Source organism: Monodelphis domestica, chromosome 3 (assembly GCF_027887165.1).
Source record: "Monodelphis domestica isolate mMonDom1 chromosome 3, mMonDom1.pri, whole genome shotgun sequence".
Classification (NCBI taxonomy): Eukaryota; Metazoa; Chordata; class Mammalia; order Didelphimorphia; family Didelphidae; genus Monodelphis; species Monodelphis domestica.
The window spans coordinates 7,387,696-7,409,571 of record NC_077229.1 but is presented as its reverse complement, the minus strand read 5'-3'; the positions used below and the strand labels follow the sequence as shown (position 1 = coordinate 7,409,571).

At 37.8% G+C, this 21,876-nt stretch overlaps 1 protein-coding gene across 2 annotated transcripts in view; it reads right to left on the bottom strand.

The window, feature by feature from the left end:
* Positions 1-3,618: 3,618 nt before the first annotated feature.
* LOC100620011 (zinc finger protein 883-like) overlaps positions 3,619-21,876 on the bottom strand; it is a 122,502-nt gene continuing 104,244 nt past the window's right edge. For both annotated transcript variants that reach the window (XM_056820457.1, XM_056820456.1), the window contains exons 3-5: positions 20,373-20,499; positions 9,517-9,612; positions 3,619-8,732 (exon numbers count right to left, since the gene is read on the bottom strand). In XM_056820457.1, the coding sequence (XP_056676435.1) occupies positions 7,054-8,732; positions 9,517-9,612; positions 20,373-20,406 (1,809 nt within the window). In that variant the 5' untranslated portion in view covers positions 20,407-20,499 and the 3' untranslated portion in view covers positions 3,619-7,053. The remainder of the gene's footprint in view (positions 8,733-9,516; positions 9,613-20,372; positions 20,500-21,876) is intronic.

Genomic DNA, 21,876 nt, shown 5'->3' with positions numbered 1-21,876 from the left:
TTAATAAAGAACTTAAAACCATGATTGGCAAATTGTGCACAGAGACTCATTTAAAGTGGCCTGAAATCCTATCTCTGGCCCTATTTTATCTCATAAGCAGACTCAGAGGTGATTTACACATCTCACCATTTGAGATGCTATTTAGACATCCACCTATTCAGGCACAACTATTTGCCCATGCCTATTCCTCACTATTTGGAGGGGATACATCAGATAATTACAAACAAAATTGAAAGAACTCCATGATTCTGGAGCTGTTGTTCAAGCAGGCCTCATTGATTTCTTGCTTCATGATTTAAATCCAGTTGATAGTGTGTACATAAAGAATTTCAAATGTACTGGGTCAACTGAACCTGCTCATAATGGAGCATTCCAGATCCTATTAATTACACCAACAGCCATAACAACTGGAGAGAGGGATTCACGGATTCATTATAGCCATGTATAATGAGTACCTTCTGTTGATGGTGAATAATTACTTGCACTAATTGTATTTGACTATTGATTGTGATTGGATGTCATTATTGCTGGATTTCTACTATTTTGTTGCATTTTATTTGATTGATCCTTGTATTTGCACAAATTGCTTTGTAGAGCAACATATGTACTACTTTATAGAAGAAAATCTGTATTAGTAGCCTATATTGACCTGATGTGGCTTTTGTAAAATTTTCTGCTTTACTAATTTTTTTTCTTGAATGTATTATTGCTTTAGCTACCTCATACCTTATTGCTTTAGCTACTCATTGTGAGTGTTCACATAGTTTTATCTGCCTTATTTGCACTCACACTGTGGATCATGGTAAGTCAAAGAGGAAATTAATCTAATTTTTTGATATCTAGTCCCTATACCTCCGTAATTTTGAAATATACACAATTTTAACATTTTGTTTTCTTCCTACACGTGTCATACAGTATTTTATTTTTTCCCTCTTTTCTCATTTTTTGCCTTTGAAATATGTGTCACGAACTTTTTAAACTATTTTTCTTTTTTGCAATACTATAACCTAAGATGGCTGTTACCTAACATATAAAAAAATACCCAAAAAGCTTTGTACTATGGCAACCTGCCACTAATTATTTAACAATTATAAGACTTTCGTTTGTTGACTATGTCTAATCCAAGGAGAAATGGACCAAAAAGGAGTATAGAATATGACTTGCAAAGTGTCACATAAGCACAAAAAAAGGTGAATGAAACAAAACCAATTCTATGGGAATTGATGATATTCTGCACAAAAAGCACAATGACTTCATCATGTCTGAGACTGGAGGTTGCAGCTGTTTAACATATGTTAAATGAAGGACTTCCTTGTACCACACACTATATCAAGCACAGAAAAACCTCCCCGTCCCCAATAAGGCTGGCATCATCAAGATAAATGCTGTAAAACAAAAATGAAAACTTGATACAAAAAAGAACTGCTCTGATCTTTTTGCATCATACTATGATTCAGAAAATGGGGCGCAGCTGAGTAGCTCAGTGGATTGAGAACCAGGCCTAGAGACAGGAAGTCCTAAGTTTAATTCTGACCTCAGACACTTCCCAGCTGTGTGACCCTGGGCAAGTCACTTGACCCCCATTGCCTAACCCTTACCACTCTTCTGCCTTGGAACCAATACACAGTATTGACTCCAAGATAGAAGGTAAGGGTTTAAAAAAAAGAAAGAAAAAGAAAAAAACAGAAAATGTCTGATGAGCGACTATAAAGTTAAAGTTTTGAATGCATTATTAGTAAATGGAAGAATTTCTCTCATCACCCCTTCTGTGGATGAAAAATAGAAATGAAGCTGTATTCCTGAATGAAGAAGGTATTCAAGTTCAATGATCTCCTGAAAAGTGTGAACTCTTAGCTTTCTGCTGAAAGGGAAAGATCCATTCTATTGGCTCCTTGACACACTGTGACGACATAAAAGTGTTTGACAATCATTGTTAGGCATTAATTGCTCATGGATTGGCTGAGTTAATATAATAAAAAAGACAATTCTGCCTAAATCTGTGATGGTGAACCTATGACATGCATGTTGGAACTGACACACGTGGCCATTTTTTATGACACACAGAGAAGTATGGGGCCACATGCCAAGAAGGACCCAAATGTCATGAAATTGTATTTTTTTTTTCTTGAAGTGATACACCATCCAAGTTATGCTTGGCTTTTTGGAGAATTTTGACACACCAAGCTGAAAAAGTAGGCCATCATTGACCTAAATTAATTTACTTATTCAGTGCTATACGAATCAAGCTACTCAAAAATTATTTCATAGAGCTAGAAAAATAAATATTAAGGGAATCAATGAAAAAAAAATTGAGGAGCAGGACTTAAGTCTACTGAGCCTCTGACTGTCTTATAACTTAGCAACCAATAAAACAATTTAGTATTGGCTGAGAAATAGAGTAGTGGATTGATAGAATAAATTTGACACTCATAATTTAAGACTAAATGACCATAGTAACCTAGGGTTTGATAAGTCCCTGAACCTAACTTTTGAAAAAAGAACCCACGATTTGACAAATATTGCTAAGGAAGCTAGAAGTCATCATGGCAGAAACTTGGCATCTACTAATACCTTACACTGTATGCCAAAATGAAGTAAGAATAAACATATGATTTAGAAATAATGGGTGAGACCATAAACAAGTGAGAGGAATGCAAGATAGAGGACCTGTCAGATGTATGGATAGGGGAAAATTATGACCAAAGAAGACATAGAAAATATTATGACATGTAAAATAGATAACTTGGACTACATTAAATTATAAAGGGCTTTTTATCCCACAAAAAATAATTCCACTGAGTTTAGAAGGGAAATTGAGAAAAAATGTCTAATAAGTGTTCCTGAAAAAGGCCTCATTTCTCTTAAGTTAGAGAGATATGAGCCAATTTTATAAGAATACAAAGCATTCCTCATTTGACAAGTGGTCAAAATACATGTGGAGGCAATTTTCAGCTGAAGAAACTCAAACTATCTTCAGTCACATGGAAAAATGTTCCCAATCAGTATTAATTAGAAAATGCAAATCAAAATGACTCTGAGGTACCAAGGTGCACTTATCAAACTGGCTAATATGACAGAAAAGGAAAATGATCAATGTTGGAGAAGATGGGGAAAATGTATGAAAATAATACATTCCCTGTAGAGCTGTGAACTGATACCATCATTCTTGAGAGCAATTTGAAACTCTGCCTTAAGAGCTATCCAAACATGCTTAGCCTTGGACCCAGAAATACCTACTACTAGTTCTGATTCCCAAAGAAATCAAAGATCAGAGAGAAGACATATTTGTAGAAAAATATTTCCAGTAAATTCTTTTTTATAGGAACAAAGCAATGGAAACTGAAGGCAATCCATCAATTAGGGAATGGCTGAACAAGTTATGTGATTGCAATGGAATACTGTTGTGCCTTAAGAAATGAGAAACAAGATGATTACAGAAAAACCTTTGAAAGCCTTATATGAAGAAATGGGAAGTGAAGTGAACAGAACCAGGAGGAGGTTGTAGAGGATTAATGTATGAGGATGAGCTGTTCATCAATGAACCATTATCAGTAATGCCTGGAGCCAGGACCATAAGAGGGCCATACTCTGCTATGGAAGGAATAGACAAAGTATAAATGCAGATTGAAACACACAATTCTTTACTTTCATTATTCACCAATTTTTCTTCAGTGTAAGAAATGTTTTCCACAACATGACTATGGAAATATGTAGTATATAAGAACACATGTACAACCTTTATCCTATTTCCTTGTCTTGGGGGAGGCTAGGATATAGGAGGAAAACACAGATCACAAAATGTGAGAACAGGATTATTTTCATTATTTTTAAAAAGTTATTCAGAATATTTTCCCACGATTACCTGATTCATGATCTTTCCCTCCCCTCATCTTTCTCCCCTTCTGGAAGTGACAAGCAATTCCACTAGTTGATAGATGTATCATTGAAGAACAGGGTTACTGAAAAATTGTACTAATATGTAATCTGGAGAAAAATAAAAAATTGAAAAAACAAAAGCTCAAAAGTCTCTCAATACCTGGTGATTTAAAGAACTGATCTTCTCAGTTGTTATAGCCTTTGTAATGACTGCAACAGAATTCCATTCTTTGCTGAAGTTTAGACTCTTCTTATTTTAGTGGGTCATAGCAAATTGAATGTACATTTGGAGAGAGCCAGAGCAAAATTTCAGGGTGTGGTGGCAGGTGGTGGGGGAGACATAGTGAGAGAGGTCCAACAGGACAAGGGGTTGTGTAAGGAAGAGGGAGAGGGAGGGGGAAAAGCTGGGCAAGGGGAGGGCATAGTGAGGCTGGGCAGTGGGGAGGGAAAAGCAGGACAAGAGAGAAGGTTGGCAGAGCAAGGCAGAGACTGGGCACAGCAAGAGCAAGCATGGGCAGGGGACATGTTAGCCAGTGAGGGGGGACAGTGAGATGGTATCCATGGTGGGCTGGGAGGTGAGAAAGGCATGTTAGAGGAAGGTACTGAAGGAGTCAGGATGGCCTGGATCAAGATAAAGAGTAGATTCATGGCAGGCGAGCTGGGAAGATGCTGGGTGTCAGTTTTTTCAGATTTAATGGAGAGGTTATTGGTAATACTTGACTTAGTTGAACAATCAAGGTGATATGCCCAGAGCCACAGGTTGGGATATTCTCTGGAATCTTTGCCCTTAATTGGTTTTAATTCTTTTAGAATTTAAAGTCAAAAGAGCCAAAGTAAGGCCAGGTAAAATGCTTCAATGTCCAGGCTTTGCACAGGCTCTTTGTCTCCTTCCTTGACATCCAATGCTCCTTGGGAAATCCAGGTTCGTCCAAATCACTTAGTAATTCATGCAATGGCAAACCCTGAGGCACAGAATTGACTTTTTCATAGTAATATTCCCTATAATGGGGGATTATTAGTTGATAATCTGGTTAGAAGCTACTATTTTTGTTCCCCAAATACAGAAAACTCCCTAGTCTTTCTTCTGTATCACTTCGGGGCTCCTACTATGGCCACTGCTGCTGAGGAAGAGAAACCCCAACTTGGGGGTAATGTGCTTTTGTGATATTGAAATCACTTTTAAAAGACTGATATATATTAATTTAAGGTTGCCAAGGATTTTACTTATGAAAATCCTAAATGAAACACTCAAGTCAGAATGGAGTTTTATGGTAGTTTAATCACAATGGGAGTAAGAAAGGAGAGGGAGAAAGGGAAAGAAGGGGACGAGGAAAGAGGTTAACTCAACCTTCTGGCAGAGCCAGAGGGAGTTTAGGCCTTGGAAAGCCAAGGTAGAGAAGGGAATCAGTCCTTCACTCACATGACCGAACTGAAGGAAAGCTGTCTGCAGGCCTCCTCCCTGCTTGAGCTCCTAGAACAAACAGGCGCCTGTCCACAGGAAGTGAGCAAACTCCAGAGGCTGTTCTCTACCTCACTTCCTGCACCTCACACATGCCAATGGTGGCTCAAGGTTGGCTTAGGACAGCCCAGGTGGGCAGTTAGTTGTTTCTGACTTGTCACTGACTAGCACATGCCCATGTAGTGTGGGTGTGCACAATTTTGGATGCTAGACCAAGCAAGATGGAGATTTAAAATTCACACTTTAGAGTTATAGACCCTGCCAGCACGTATGTGGTACAGAGCACAGGGCCCAGGAGTGAACTGTACAAAATCAAGTAAAGAACTCCAAACAATTTCCAATACTCTAAGACAAAATGTAGACACTACTTCCTTTCAGTTTATTTTAAAAGGCAATAAAACTGGACTTTGGTGGTAGGGTAAAATAAGAAACCAATGCAAGAAAATACATTTTGAAATAATGGAGAACTCAATTGGTGTACCAAAAAAATTTAATTTTCTATATTTATTATTTTACTTTATTAATTTTGTTGAACTTGATTTCATTCAATTTCCTTTAATTTTATCCTATTTTATTTATTCTTACATTGCCTGCATTTTTACTGTTAGCCACTAGGTGGTGGGAGTACTGGCTTGTAGGATCTTAAGCAAGAAAGTAGGGTCTCCCAGGACTAGATGTGGTGCTAAGGAGAAAAGCAAATACTGGGGATACCAAGTGGCAGGTGATCAGTGGACATTCATGGCTGTACCTTCTGTTTTGGGGCCTCAGAAAAGAAGGGAAAAGAGGAGAAATATATAAATTACTTTCCTGGTTGCTCCATTTAGCTTGTTTTCTGATCTCCATGCAGGACAGGAAAGTCCTGCAAGCAACAAAACTGAAAGAGTGAAATCAACTCTTACCTAATTCATCAAATTTTTTCTCCTCCCACTTGCCCATGTACATAAAGTTGCAGAAGCCAAATGTGCCTTTCAATTTTGCCTGGGCCTCAGAGGGACACTCCAGGGTGCTATTCAGGGGACATCTGCTATGACCTGTCTCCTAATTTCTTTACTCTGTTGCTGTCTTTTTCCTGCAGGCATTCTATCCTTGTGACCCAATCCATTTCGTGATTTCCTTCACACAAAACAGAATTTAACCACTTAATCCATAATAATTTTTAAAAAGGGGAGGTTTTGGCCGCATTAGAAAAGGGGGATTTGAAGGTGTATAATCATGTATATATAAAAAGCTGTTGGGAAGGGGAATTTCATTAATTTCATAAGAAGAAATTAGTATCTCCCTTCTGAAGGGCACTAAACTTTCACTAATACTCTAAAGGAAGTTGCCAATTGAAGATTACTATTACTAAATGATGCATGATGGAAAATAAAGCAAGATTTTATCCTATACAATAAAAGTTTCTCTCCAGGGCGGACACTCTGATTTTTGGCAAGATGGTCTCTCTCCATGAAAGCCTTTCCATGCTGTTTACATTCATAAGGTTTCTCTCCAGTGTGGATGCTCTGATGTGCAGCAAGAAGACTCCTTTGTCTGAAAGCCTTTCCATGTTGTTTACATTCATAAGGTTTCTCTCCACTGTGGATGCTCTGATGTGTAGCAAGACTGTGCCTATGCGTGAAAGCCTTTCCACACTATTTAAATTAGTAAGATTTCTCTCCAGTGTGGATGCTCTGATTTCTGGCAAGATAGTCCCTCTCTATGAAAGCCTTTCCACACTGTTAACATTCATAAGGTTTCTCTACAGTGTGAATTCTCTGATGTTTAGCAAGACTACACTTCTGTGTGAAAGCCTTTCCACATTGATTACATTCATAAGGTTTCTCTCCACTGTGGATTCTCATATGTGCAGCAAGATTGCCCCTAAGTGTAAAAGCCTTTCCACAGTGTTTACATTCATAAGGTTTCTCTCCAGTGTGGATTCTCTGGTGTGTAGCAAGACTGCTCCTCTGCTTGAAAGCCTTTCCACACTGTTTACATTCATAAGGTTTCTCTCCAGTGTGGATTCTCTGATGTGCAGCAAGATCTCCCCTCAGTCTAAAAGCCTTTCCACACTGTTTACATTCATAAGGTTTCTCTCCAGTGTGGATTCTCTGATGAGTAGCAAGATGGCCCCTTCGACTGAAAACCTTTCCACACTGTTTACATTCATAAGGTTTCTCTACAGTGTGAATTCTCTGGTGTCTATAAAGATGTACCCTCAGTGTAAAAGCCTTTCTACACTGTTTACATTCATAAGCTTTCTTTCCATTGTGGATTCTTTGATGTGCAGCAAGACTGCCAGTCTGTGTGAAAGCTTTTCTATACTGTTTAAATTCATAAGGTTTCTCTGCAGTGATACTCTGATTTCTGGCCAGACAGTCCCTCTCTATGAAAGCATTTCCACACTGTTTACATTCATAAGGTTTCTCTCCAGTGTGGATTCTCTGGTGTGTAGCAAGATTGCCCCTCTGTGTGAAAGCCTTTCCACACCGTTTACATTCATAAGATTTCTCTACAGCATGAATTCTCTGATGTCTAGCAAGAGAGCACTTCTGTGTGAAAGCCTTTCCACATTGACTACATTCATAAGGTTTCTCTCCACTGTGGATTCTCTGATGTACAGTAAGATTGCCCCTAAGTGTAAAAGCCTTCCCACAGTGTTTACATTTATGAGGTTTCTCTCCAGTGTGGATAATCTGATGTGTATCAAGACTGCCCCTCTGTCTGAAAGTCTTTCCACACTGTTTACATTTATAAGGTTTCTTTCCAGTGTGGATTCTCTGATGTGTAAAAAGATTGTAGCTCTGTGTGAAAGCCTTTCCACAGTGTTTACAATCATAAGGTTTCTCTCCAGTGTGGATTCTCTGATGTGTAGCAAGATTGCCCCTCCGTGTGAAAGCCTTTCCACATTGTTTACATTTATAAGGTTTCTCTATAGTGTGAATTCTCTGATGTGCAGTGAGCTCACAGTTCTTACTGAAAGATCTCCCACCTTTATCAATCACAGAAACCTTCTTGACACATTTACTTTTTCGATGTCTAATGACGTCTGAAATACAGCCAAAGGTGATTCCTCTTACATTACCTTGATACACGGGCATTTCAGGTTTCTCAGGTGACTGAAGAAGTCCTACTTCTTTAAGAAAGCATTTCCTATATTCACTATCCAGACAATAGTCATTTCCTGAGGTAAATTTCATATACCGAGTTAGGACTGAATATTGGCTGAATTTCTCTGCAGTTTCATCAAATTCACTGTCACTCTTCGGATTTTTATTTACTTTGATAGTAGAGTCACAGATATGTCTCAAAAGGAAGTCATGAGGATCCTCACTCATGCATCGTTGGGGGCCAGATCCTTCCAGAGAAAGGCTTAACTTTGCAGACAAGTCCTTCACTTCAAAATTAGTCTTTGCCTCTGAAGAAAATAAATAATGATATTAGCACGGAAAAAAAGGGCATACACATACACGCAGAGCAATGTTAGGTTTTTCCTCAGATGGCAGAAAGTAAACTGATTTTTATTGTTTCCCTAGGCAAAAAGGGAGTTTTCAAACTGACAGAAGCAGTACTACTTTTTGGATAGGCCATTTGGCCATTTCTGCAAGATGGTTGATTTTAGAAAACTTTCACATACAATTACAATGTAACCTAACATAGACCTGTGACACAGGCCAGACCTAAGATTGTCTTAATACTTTAAAACTCATGTCATGAACAAAGAATAGAGGAATTACCTAAACAACTTCTTTCCACCTAGACCAAACTCAAATCCTGTGCATGAGCATATTTTCTCCATAGTATTGTACAATCTTTCTCCATTGCCCTTTCTATCTTTCCTAAAAAAGTCACTCCCCCAATATTATTATAATTCTGTGAATGTCCAGTAACCTTCCAGATATTCTGTTCTCGTCCTTTGGATGCACTATCATATGGTCCACCTTGGTAAATTTTGGATACTGAGCAGAGAAAGAATGACTCTTAACTCTCATGCACTTATTTTCAAATAGGTTTTCTCTTCTATATAGATGCAAACATGGTATGCCATTTAGTGTCAACATACTCATCTTATTTTACAATCTACCATAAATTATGTCTCATGCCCTATTCTGAGTCTATCATTCCTCTCTCAGTAAATGAATGGAATGATTCTGTGTTAGTCTGTCAGCCCCCAAGTCTAGCACTCCCTTCAACTTACTCACCTAGGCAGGAGTTCCTTGAGTCTTTTTGCGCTAGCAGCCATGGTGCTTTACCTTGCTGCAAACAGGAGATAAAATTTTCTCTAGGAACTGGAAGCCCTGGGCAGAAGAAAGAAGGAAGGAATCAGGAGAGAAAATTAAAACATATGGTCCTCTTAAAGGAAAGGAAGCAGAAAAGTAAGGACTACAGAATGGCTTCTGTTGTAGTCACTGTTGGGACATTTGCAGGAGGGCAGAGATCATGGAAACCATTTGCAATCAGAAAATTCAATCTTTATTTACCTCTTGTAATATAAGGATAGGCACACAGTAGAACCTCCGTTATCTAGAAATCAAAAGCAGCTGGTAGTGAAGGGGTAAGAGATCAGAACCTGGAGTCAGAAAAGGAAATGTAATCCATTCTCAAAGAGATGGTACGTGGGTGCCCCTGTGCAAGTTATTTCACCTCAGCTTGCATCTGAATTGAGGATAAGATTCAAACTTAGAGGGATGTTGTGAAATGAATGATAATTATGAACTCATTTAAAGAACAAAGAGCAGGTATTTTGAAATGCTAACCCTATCATGTGGCCTGGGATTTGAACAAAGAATGAAGGAGGAATTAGGATAAACTTGCTTTAAGGGGCTGTGAACTTTAGTTTTATACTTTAAAAAAATGTATTCACATATCATTATGGAAATAATCCACTGACCTTATTCTATATGTCTACTTGTATATGTCAAATACGTTTCTTGTAAAAAAAAACATCTCACAGGACTCATGTTTTTAATCCACTCTATCTACTTCCATTTTATGGGTTAGTTCATCTCATTTACAATTGCAGTCATAATTACCATCTCTGTATTCTCCTTCACCTTGTTTTCCACTTTTAATTGTACACTTTTTGTCTTTTCTTTCCTTTCACTGCCTGTCCACAGGGTTCCCTTTTAATCACTCCCACCATTTCCCTCCCTTTTATTTTTTCCCTTCCTACTACCTGTGAAGATAGAAAGATCTCAAAGCACTCTTCCTTAACACTTATGTAAGAGAGTTCACAAATCAAAAACCCTCATGTCCAAAGGGAACTGCTCAGTCCTGGGTAGGACTAAGCAAGCTGACAGATTGTAATTGGTTTCTGTAAAGAAAGGGAAAAGACAGGAAATGATGTGGTAAAGGAGCATAACAGAGACCAGCATGGGCCATGGACCATTCTTTTCATGGCATTTGGAGTGATTGGTTCCAGAGATTCCTGCTTGGCTTTAGAGGAGACTCTTTCCCTGGACTCTGTGTCAGCTTGCTAGGTGAGTGGCATAGGATGTAGAGGAGGCTAAGCTGGTGGACTTCTGGCTGAAGACTTCACTCGGAGATCGAGACCCGAGGAAGCCTCCTGCTGGGGTGCTGAACCAGACTTCACTTCACCAGAGAAGCTCTCAGGGCTGGTGGGCTTAACAACAAGCTGTCTCTTTATCTATATTTCCCACTTTCACTCTTTCTACCTCTTTGTAAATGAAAGCTACTAAAAGTTATTTTGACTTAAGCTATACTATTTTAAAATCCATGACTACAATATTATTTTATAACTCTCTTTTTGAGTCAAAACCCAAGTTTTAATCCTTACACAACCACCCCTTACTCTCCTATTTCTTAAAAGGCCTTTTAATCACCCTTCGTATTCTATCACCCTTATATTACTCACCTCCTCCACTACCTTTCTTAATCTCCTTTAATATCTCTATAGAGTAAGATTCTATACCTCAATGAGTCTGTTATTCCCAATGAGAATGTTTTACTGATTTCCTGTCATCATCTTCACTGTCCCCTCCACTGTAAGACTTTCTTCACATGCCTCTTTATTTGATATAATTTACCCCATATTACTTCTCTATTCTTTTTTCTCTGTACTATCCTCTTTATCACCAATTGATTTTTTTTTTTTGCATATCTTCCTGAACACTTTTGTACCACACCCTTTGTCTATGTATACTTCTTGCAACTACTATGATAAGGAGAGCAATTTTAAGAGTTACAAATATCATCTTTCCACTAACCATAGAAATAATTTTACTTTATTGAGTCCTGTAAATTTTCTAATTACCTTTTTATGCTTCTCTTGAATGTGGCATTGGGACATCAATTTTTCTGTTTTGCTCTGCCCTTTTCATTAGGAATGCTGACATCCCCTTTGTTATTAAATAATGATTTTTCTCCCTGAAAGAATAATCAGTCTTGATGGGTGGATGATTCATGGTTGTAAACCCCCTTTTCTTGCCTTCTGCAATATCATATTTCAAGCGCTTAGATACTTTCATATAGAAGCTCCCAAATGCTGTGTAATCAACACTGGATCTCCATGATATTTGAATTGTTTCTTTCTGGATTAGTGCGGTACCTTCTCCTTAGCATGGGATTTCTTCAATTTGGCTATGATATTCCTGGAAGTTGTCATCTGGGGATTTACTGCAGGAGGTGATCTGTGGATTCTTTCAATTTATCTTTTAACATATGATTCAAAGAAAATCAACATAGTGTTTTTTGATAATTTCTTATAACATCTAGGCTTTTAAAAATATAGTCTAATAAATCATTGATTGTCTTTCCTGGTTCTATTTTCCAAGTCAATTGGTTTTCAATCAGATATTTCATATTTTCTTCTATTTTATATTCTTTTGATCTTGTTTCAAGAAATCATTTGCCTTCTATTCCCCAATTGATAGATGGGCAAGGTACATATATAGGCAATTTTCAGGTACTGAAATTGAAAATATCAATAAGCACATGAAAAAGTGTTCTAAATCTCTTATCAGAGAAATGCAAATCAAAACAACTCTGAGATACAATATCAAACCTAGCAGATTGGCTAATATGACAGCAATGGAAAATAGTACATGTTGGAGGGGATGTGGCAAAATTGGGACATTAATGAACTGCTGGTAGAGTTGTGAATTGATCCAACCATTCTGGAAGGCAATTTGGAACTATGCCCAAAGGGTGTTAAAGACTGCTTGCCCTTTGATCCAGTCTTACCATTGCTGGGTTTATACCCCAAAGAGATAATAAGGAAAAAGACTTCTACAAAAATATTTATAGCCACACTCTTTGTGGTGGCAAAAAATTGAAAAATGAGGGGATGCCTTTTGGGGAATGGCTGAACATATTGTGGTATCCGTTAGTGATAGAATACTATTGCGCTAAAAGGAATAATGAACTGGGGGAATTCCATATGAACTGAAATGACCTCCAGAAACCAATGCAGAGTGAAAGGAGCAGAAGCAGGAGAACACTGTACACAGAGACGAATACATTGTGGTACAATTGAATATAATATACTTCCCTAATGGTAGCAATGCAATGATACAGGTCAGTTCTGAGGGACTTATGAGAAAGAATGCTATCCACATCCAGAGAAAGAACTGTGGGAATAGAAACATATAAGTAAAACAACACCTTGATCAGGTGGTACAATGTGGATATGATTAGGGATGGTAGACTCTAAAATGATCACCCTAGTGCAAATATTAATAATATGGAAATAGGTCTTGATCAATGACATATGTAAAATCCAGTGGAATTACTCATTGGCTAAGGGAGGGGGATGTGAAGAGGTTAGGAAAAGAACATGATTCATGTAATCAGGGAAAAATATTCTTAATTAATTAATATTCAGAATTAAAGAAACTTAAAAAAAGAAATCATTGGCTTCTATATGCTTAATTTTAATTTTTAAAGAATCATTTTCTTCCATGACCTTTTGATTCTCCTTTTCCATTTGGGCCATTTTACTTTTCCTTGATCTTTTTCTTCATTAGATTTTTCTGCTTCTTTTACCATTTGTCAAATTTTGCTTTTTCAGTATTTATTTTCTTTTTGCATTCCTTTCATTTCTTATCTCCATTTTCCTTCAACTTCTTTCATTTGAATTTTGAATTCTTTTTTCAAATCTTCTAGCACCTGAGACCAATTCTTATCATTTGAAATTTTGCACGTGGAGGCTTTTGTATCCCAATCCCTGCATCAGCCTTAGCCTTGTTCTTCGTTTCCTCCATATAAGTTTTCTATGAGTAGATGTTTCTTTTGCTGTTTTCTCATTTTCCCAGACTTTTTCTTCCCTACTTTGACTACTATCTGTTTTCAGAATAGAACCGGAATTCTCTTGAACTTCAGTTTTTCCTTGCTGCTCCACTCAACTGTGGTTATGGTTTTCTGCAACTTGCAGTTCTTCCAAAGCGGCACTACCATGGCCTGTGCACTAAGACCTCTCAAAGTTGCTGATTTAGTCACCTCTAGAGATTGCTCATGACTTGCAGGACTGAGAGAACTGGGAACTACACTGCCCTGGGGCTACAGGCTTCAACTAGCAAAGTGACTTTGGGACCTCAATACAGCCTTGTGCCAAGCCTTTGTATTCAAAGAGGTTGGCATAGGAGGAGCTAATAATGTAGGCTTAAGAATATCCTCGAGTCTCAAATTAAGTTTGTGACCAGGTTCAGAACCTGGAGCAGTAGTTGGGGGGTGGACTATCTGCATTTCTCTCAGTGTGGTTTTAAATCCAGTTCCTTTGCTTATCCCTCAAAATAGACCCTTTCTGCCTAACTTTCAAGTTCTTTTCCTTAGGAAAGCCACCTCACTCTTACTCATGTTCATTTTGTGATTCTAGTCATTGAAAAGTACATTTTAAGGTTGCTTTGACATTCTCAGGGCAGGTCCAGCTTTTGCTTCTGCTACACTGCCTTCTTCATTTTGCCTTCCTTTCTAAAAACCAGACCCAGCCCAAAGAGGAAGGGGCTGCCTTAGCATTTAGAGAGTTCCCTTGAAAACCCATCTTCAAGGAAAAGCTGCCTGGGTATAAACAGAGGATCTGCACCCAAAATTCGGGTCCAATGAGAGGCTGGACTAGATGACTTCTGAGATTAGATTCCTGAATAGAAATCTACAACACTAGTTTAAGTTGTCACCTGAAGCAATCCAAAACAGAAGGGACACAATTTTGGGGGGTAAGAAACGAAAGTCCCACCTTCCCATAACATAATTCAAGGCTTTTTTTTTTTTAAATGAAAAGGAGGCACGAGCAGAACCCTGGGCAGACATCAGCACCCTCAGATAACACAAAACCTAGATATTGCACTCTAGGCAAAAGTAACTGTAATTTTGCCTTAGAAATCTTATGCCCATACTTCTACAATTCTAAGAAAAGAACTCTCCTATCTCTAAGACACACTTTGGCATTTGGGAAAGCAAGGAGAATGTCATCCACAAAATACACCAATTGGCTCTCCTTGAATGTTATAGTCTTAAGGTCTCTTTTTAAATTGACTCTAGGAGTCCATGAATCCTTGAGGGAAACGAGTCCACATCCTCCATGTCTTTTCCCCAAGTAAAGACAAAGATCTTTTAAGAGTCCTCAAGAATGGGAAGAGAGAAAAAAAGCTGAGCATAAGTCTACCCCAGCGAAATATCTTTCCTGGCTTGGAATCAAAGAAAGTATAGACTCTGGACTTGGTACAACAGCATGAGTTTTGATAACATAATCATTGACAGTCCACAAATCTTCAATAAAACAATACACAAGTCTGACATTCTCATCCAACTTTGCCTTTTTATTAGAAAGAACAGTAGTATTAAATTCTGAGAAGCAAGGAATTATGGTCCATTGTTGGATTAGGGATTCTATTATTTGTCTAATTCCCTCAATTGATTCCTGGGTCAGGGGATATTAAGGCACACAAGGAATGGGTCCTCCTTTGATCCTCACTCTGACTGGAGTAGCAGATTTTTAAAAATCCCACATCTGTAGAAGACTTTCACCAGAGATCCTTAGGGATATCATCAGGTATTAGATAAAATGAACCTGATTCCCACTTTGTACTCACTGAATCTAAGAAAAGTATTAGAAAGGCTTTTAAAGATCCTTCTGGAAGATGCATTGAAATCTCTCCAGTTGGAGTACAGTGGATCATTGCCCTCAGTTTACACAAAAGATCCCTTCCTAAGAGATTCATTGGACAGTCTGGCATACAAAGAAAAGCATGTTGTGATTTTTAAGTTTCCTCCATCTTGCTTGGTCTAGCACCCAAGAATGTGCACACCCACACTGCATGGGCATGTGCTAGCTAATGACAAATCAGAAACAACTAACTGCCCCCCTGGGCTATCCTAAACCAAGCTTGAGCCACCATTGGCAGTTGTGAGACGCAGGAAGTAGAGAACAGCCTCTGGAGTTCGCTCACTTCCTATGGAGGGGGCTAGACACCAGTTCGATCCTGGAGCTCAAGCTGGGAGGAGGCCCGCAGACAGCTTTCCTTCAGATCGGTCACGTGAGTGATAAGGACTGACTCCCTTCTCTGCCTTGGCTCTCCAAGGCCTTGAACTCCCACTTGGCTCAGTCTGAGCCACAGTGGTAGAGCTAACCTCTTTCCTTCTCTCCCATTCCTTCTCTCCCTCCTGCTGAAATTAAATCACCATAAAACTCCATACTGACTTGAGTGTTTCATTTAGGATTTTATAAGTGAAATCTTTGGTGACCTATAATTAATGTATTCAGTCTCAAACCCCTAAATATGAATCTAACAATGTTCTACCGACAATGGTCCCAAGGAAACTATCTATGGTTGCAATTTGGCTACTATTTGTGATCTTCCTGTAGCTCCCACAACTTCCATTGTACCAACAGCTCTACAATTTTCAGGAGTTTGTAACACAGACTTCCTTGCACCCATATTAATTAAAAGATCATAAATCTGGTCTCCAATAGCCATGGACACATGTGGTTCCGTGCTATTTGATGGCTGGAATGTTTCCAACACTGGAGCTAACACAGTCACATCAGTGCAAAGCTCAGTCACCTCTTGTCCATACAAACCCACATTTGCTTAAACTGCATGACTTTGCCAGGATTTTACATCTGTATCACATTCTCCAGATTCTCAGTGGTCCCATCAGCTTCTGCATTAGTTTCATTGTTCACACATGCAATCACATTTTCTGTATCCATTTCACAATCTCCATTATTAAAAAATCCACAGAATTCTCAGACATTACTACATCAAGATATTCTTGTTTCCCACATTCACTAACATTAATTACATTTCCTGTTGTTTTAATTACATTGTTCACTGATTTATTTACATTATCCCCTTCACATCCAATATCTAGAACTGTATCAACTCTTTTTGAACTGATTTACCCAGCACGGAGAACTCTAGGTACACCTTCATAATGAACATGCACCTTTGTTCTGATGCCCCTTCTGGCAACCAGATCCAACTACCTGACTAAACTTAGGTCTGGCTCCTGATTTTATCTAATTCTGCATAGTTGTCAAGTCTGGAGCGTGCATTCCCTGACAGCAAGAATTATTGCAAACATTGGGGTTACCCTGTCCTTGGAATGGGGAATACCTATTAATATTATTATTATGTGTCATCCAAATAAATTTTGGTTCCAGCCATTATTAAACCCATTATTCCTATTCAATTGTCTAGAAAACTCTCCCCCTAAAGAAACATGTAAGAAACATCTTGGAGGCTCTGACCTTCTCTGTCTAGGCTGCACTGATCTCAAAGCAGCTACTACCTTAATTTCTTTAATTTCATTGTCCTTAATTTTCCAATTGGTTTCCTTCAACTGCTTATTTAGATCTTCTATTACCCCATCCTTTTCATCAGAATGTTTATCTTTATCCGCCTGATAGATATAGCAAGGTTTCCTTTTTCGACCTTCCAAACACAAGTTCTTCCAATCAGGGCAATTTGTTTTAAAGAAGCTTTTTACCACACCGTATGAATTCATATCAAATTGTCGCCCGATATGGGAAACAGTTTCCTCAGATAATATATCCAGTCCTAATTGAATTGTACCTGCATCCATTAAACTGTCTAAAAATGTTGCAGGTGACTCTCCAGCCTCTGGTCTTATCTTTTCAAATTTAGACAAGGTGTCAGGTCTTTCTGAATGGGCTTTCATAGCCTCCAAAATGGATTCCCTACCTTGGCTCAAAAATCTGCAGTTTTCTACTGAATTCAATTCAAGTTCTTATAAAATAACAGGCCATGGGGTTAAAGCAGGATTTTTGTGTTTCTCTTCAATGAATTCCTCTTTCCCTTCTAGTAAGCAATTCTTCCATTAATAAAGAAAAATCAGCAAAATTGTGATAAAAATTTTAATGGCACACTTAATTTCCTTGATAACTCTGTGGGGTTCATTGAAAAAATGAGATGTTATTTTTTCTAATTCTTGCTTGGTCTTAAAATCTTTCCTTTCCAAAATATCTGACAATATTACTATTCTGTGTTCACCTAATTTACTTATATTTTATTTCTTTATATTTAAGTCATTCACCCATTCTAAATTTATCTTGGTGTAGGGTGTGAGATGTTAATCTCAACCTAATCTCTCTCATACTGTTTTCCAATTTTCCCAGCAGTTTTTGTCAAATAGTGGGTTTTTTGTCACCAAAACTAGGATCCATGGATTTATCATAGACTGTCTTGCAGAGATCAATTACCCCAAGCCTATTCCACTGATCTTCCCTTCTGTTTCTTAGCCAGTACCATATTGTTTTGATGACCACTGCTTTATAGTACAGTTTAAGATCTGGTACTTCTAAGGCCATCTTTCTTCACATTTTTTTATTACTTTCCTTGATATTCTTGATTTTTTCATTCTTCCAAATAAACTTTTATAGTTTTTCCCAATTCAGTAAAAAAGTTTATTGGTAGTTTGATAGGTATGGTATGGCACTAAATAAGTAAATTAATTTGGGGAGGATTGTCATTTTTACTATGTTAACTCATACATCCATGAGTAATTAATGTTTTTCCAATTGTTTAGACCTAGTTTTAATTGTGTGGAAAGCGTTTTGTAATTGTGTTCATATAATTCCTGTGTTTATCTTGGCAGATAGATTCCTAAGTATTTTATATTGTCTAGAGTGATTTTAAATGGAATTTCTCTTTCTAATTCTTGCTATTGAAATGTGTTGGAAATATATAGAAATGCTGATGACATATGTGGGTTTATTTTGTATCCTACAACTTTGCTAAAGTTGTTGATCATTTCTACTAGCTCTTTAGTTGGATTCTCTAGGATTCCTTAAGTAGACCATCATATCATCTGCAAAGAGTTAATAGCTTGGTATTCTCCTTGCCCATTTTAATGCCTTCAATTTCCTTTTCTTCTCCAATTGCTATTGGCTAGTGTTTCTAGTATGTTAAATAATAGAGGTGATAATGGGCATCCTTGTTTCATTTCTTATCTTACTGGGAATGCTTCTAATTTATTCCCATTGCAGATGATGTTTGCTGATGGTTTTAGATATATACTGTTCATTATTCTTAGGAAAGGCCTTTCTTTTCCTATACTTTCTAGTGTTTTCAATAGGAATGAGTGTTGTATTTTGTCAAAGGCTTTTTCTGCATCTATTCAGATAATCATGTGATATTTGTTGGTTTGCTTGCTGTTATGGTCAATTATGTAGTTTTCCTAATATTGAACCATCCTTGCATTCCTGGTATAAATCCCATCTGATCATAATGAATAACCCTTGTGATGACTTGCTGGAGTCTTTTTCCTACTATTCTATTTAAGATTTTTGCATCTATGTTCATTAAGGAGATTGGTCTATAATTTTCTTTCTCTGTTTTTGATCTATCTGGCTTTGGAATAAGTACCATATTTGTGTCCTAAAAGGAATTTGGTAGACCTTCTTTGCTTATTATTTCGAATAGTTTGTATAGTATTGGGATTAGGCATTCTTTGAATGTTTGATAGAATTCACTTGTGAATCCATCAGGCCCTGGGGATTTTTTCTTAGGGAGTTCTTTGATGGCTTCTTCAATTTCTTTTTCTGATACAGGATTAAGTATTCTATTTTTTTTTTCTGTTAATTTCCCCCTCTGAACTGGTTTCACCAAACCTACTCCCAACAAGCTTCAAAACCTTCCCACAAGGCACAACTAACAACTTGGTCCCACAGTATGTTTGAATCCAAAACCTAGATTTTAAAAGGTTCAACACTATCTGGCTTTGCCACACTGTATTAGGGGGATTGGGGAGATGGGATTAGATGGAATGTCAATGGATTACTTTGGGCCAGTATCAGGGATTCACACTGTGGATTGAAGGGCCAGCAGTAAACTCTGACCAGGTCATTCTGGTCTAGGATTCAGCACACAGACCACTCAGTCACAAACCAGGATAGAGTTAATGGACGGTGTAATTTATTATCAAAGAGAGGTTTGGAGGGGAAAGGGAATTTCTATCACCATGTTTCTAGCTAAATACCCAAAGAATTAAACCTTTGAGAGAAGAGTCTTCACTGATTTGATAGTCTACTCTTATCTCCCTCTCCTCACTCACCAAAACCTCAGAACTTTATTCTAGCTACCCTACACTAACCAAACCTCTCTTGATTGTTATTAGAGGTATTGGTCTTTGGTAGATAAGATAAGGAACCAAGGGAAGGTCCCAGATTCAACTGGACCCAAACCTCTGTTTACTGACAGGGCAGTTAGCTGGAGTTTCATTCAGACTAGCTTCAGGATCACAAGATATTTCCAGGAAATACAGGTCACAGCAGCAAGGAGGGGAACAGAAAGTCCACTAGGTATTTGGCAGCCACTCTCCAGGTTCACATGCAGTCAGCAAAACAGAGGGAGACTTACAGCTTCTGAGTTCCACCTTAACCCCCCTTCAAACATTCCAGAATCTTTCCTCCTCAGGTCCCATGCATCTGTCCTCTGTAAATCTTCATCTGTCTTGTAATAACCCTCTCTTCCTTATAATATTAATCATTGATAAAGGCTCAAAATCCTATACATTTGGTTTAGAATAAAGACATTCGCTTAATGGCAGATTCAAAATTAACACAGGAAATGGTCCTTACCCACAGAGAGTAGGTTTTGCACATTCTCCAGCATGACCTCCAGGTACAGTTCTTTCTGAGAATGGTCCAAAAGGCACCACTCTTCCTGGGTGAAGTCCACAGCCACATCCTTAAATGTTATTGACCCCTAAACCAACAAAAGTCACAAGTTTTAGAGCTCAGAATTCATCTAGTAAAACCCTCATCAACTGTCTGGAAGAAACTGAAACAAACAAGGGATTTGCACTAATTGAACCTTCAAAAGTGTCAGAGCCACCACTGGAGACCAGTCATTCAGAGCCCAATGGAATATTGACAAAAGCACTTTGTGTCCAAAGAGAGAAGCATGTTGTGAAGAGTAAAACCTGGAGCAATATCTTACTCTGAAATGCTTTTCCCTGTGGAATCAGGGAGATGGGAAGTGCTCTCTGAGTGAAGCATGAGATTTGTGAAGATTGGATTTAGCTATCTCCTGATTGTAACAATGAAGATACTTAGCTATTCCTTTATTGTGAAGATTAAATTGTAATCCCTGGATTGTAACAATGAAGGTAATTAGCGCTTCCTTTATTGGGAAGATTGAATTGTAATCCACAATCTATTTTTAGATTTTAATCCCCAAAAGGTGAACTAACCAAAAAAGGTGTTAACTAACCACAAAAAGTATAACTAAAAAAAGTGTGAAAATCCATTTCATGCATTGAGTGGGAGGTCTGTGACCCATGTGTGAATGAGTGGGCAGTCCTGGAGAGGAACATCTGCTGTGATTGGTAGACGTGAAATTTAGGGGAGGTGACACAAGAGAAAAAGATCAAAAGATCTCTCTTTCTCTCTCCCCCCCTTTTCTCTCTTCCTTAATATCTTCCTTCTATTGTAAATAAATTACCATAAATTCCATTTACTTTAGTAATTTATTTTGGGATTTAGAAATTAAATCCTTGGCAACCACATATTAAATATTTCAGTCTCAAAAACAATTAAGTTTAACAGATTCTGTGCAGAAGAGAGGTGATCTGAAATTCCTCCTCATCACAAGTATCAGAGTTGATCTGATGAGAATATTTTCTGAGAAGGTAGCATGTAGTGTTTATTCTAGGGGGGAAATATTACCAGTGACCAGTGAGGAAAAAACAATGAAAAAATAGTTTTCTATGTAATTTCCTAAAAAGTCTGAAATACTCTTATGTAAATGAAAAAATAAAAAGGACTCCATAGACCTTATATGGGATTAGACTCTAATTCTAACTAAGGGAAGAAGTATAGTCTCATGTTAAATTGAGAGTTTGGGGAACAACTGGGTATAATGGGCTACAGCCAAAACATTCTGCCTTTGTTTTATGATAAATGCCATTTATTACTGGAATATATTCAGTCATTTTACTATTAGTGACATGGAAGGAAGAATAAATATGAGGAGGAAAAGGGGTATTCCATCTTTTAAAAATATAATAATTAAAAATAAAAATATAAAAATACCCAGAAGAGGGACTTCTGGGTAAACATGGCGGCAGTGTAGACACAGGAA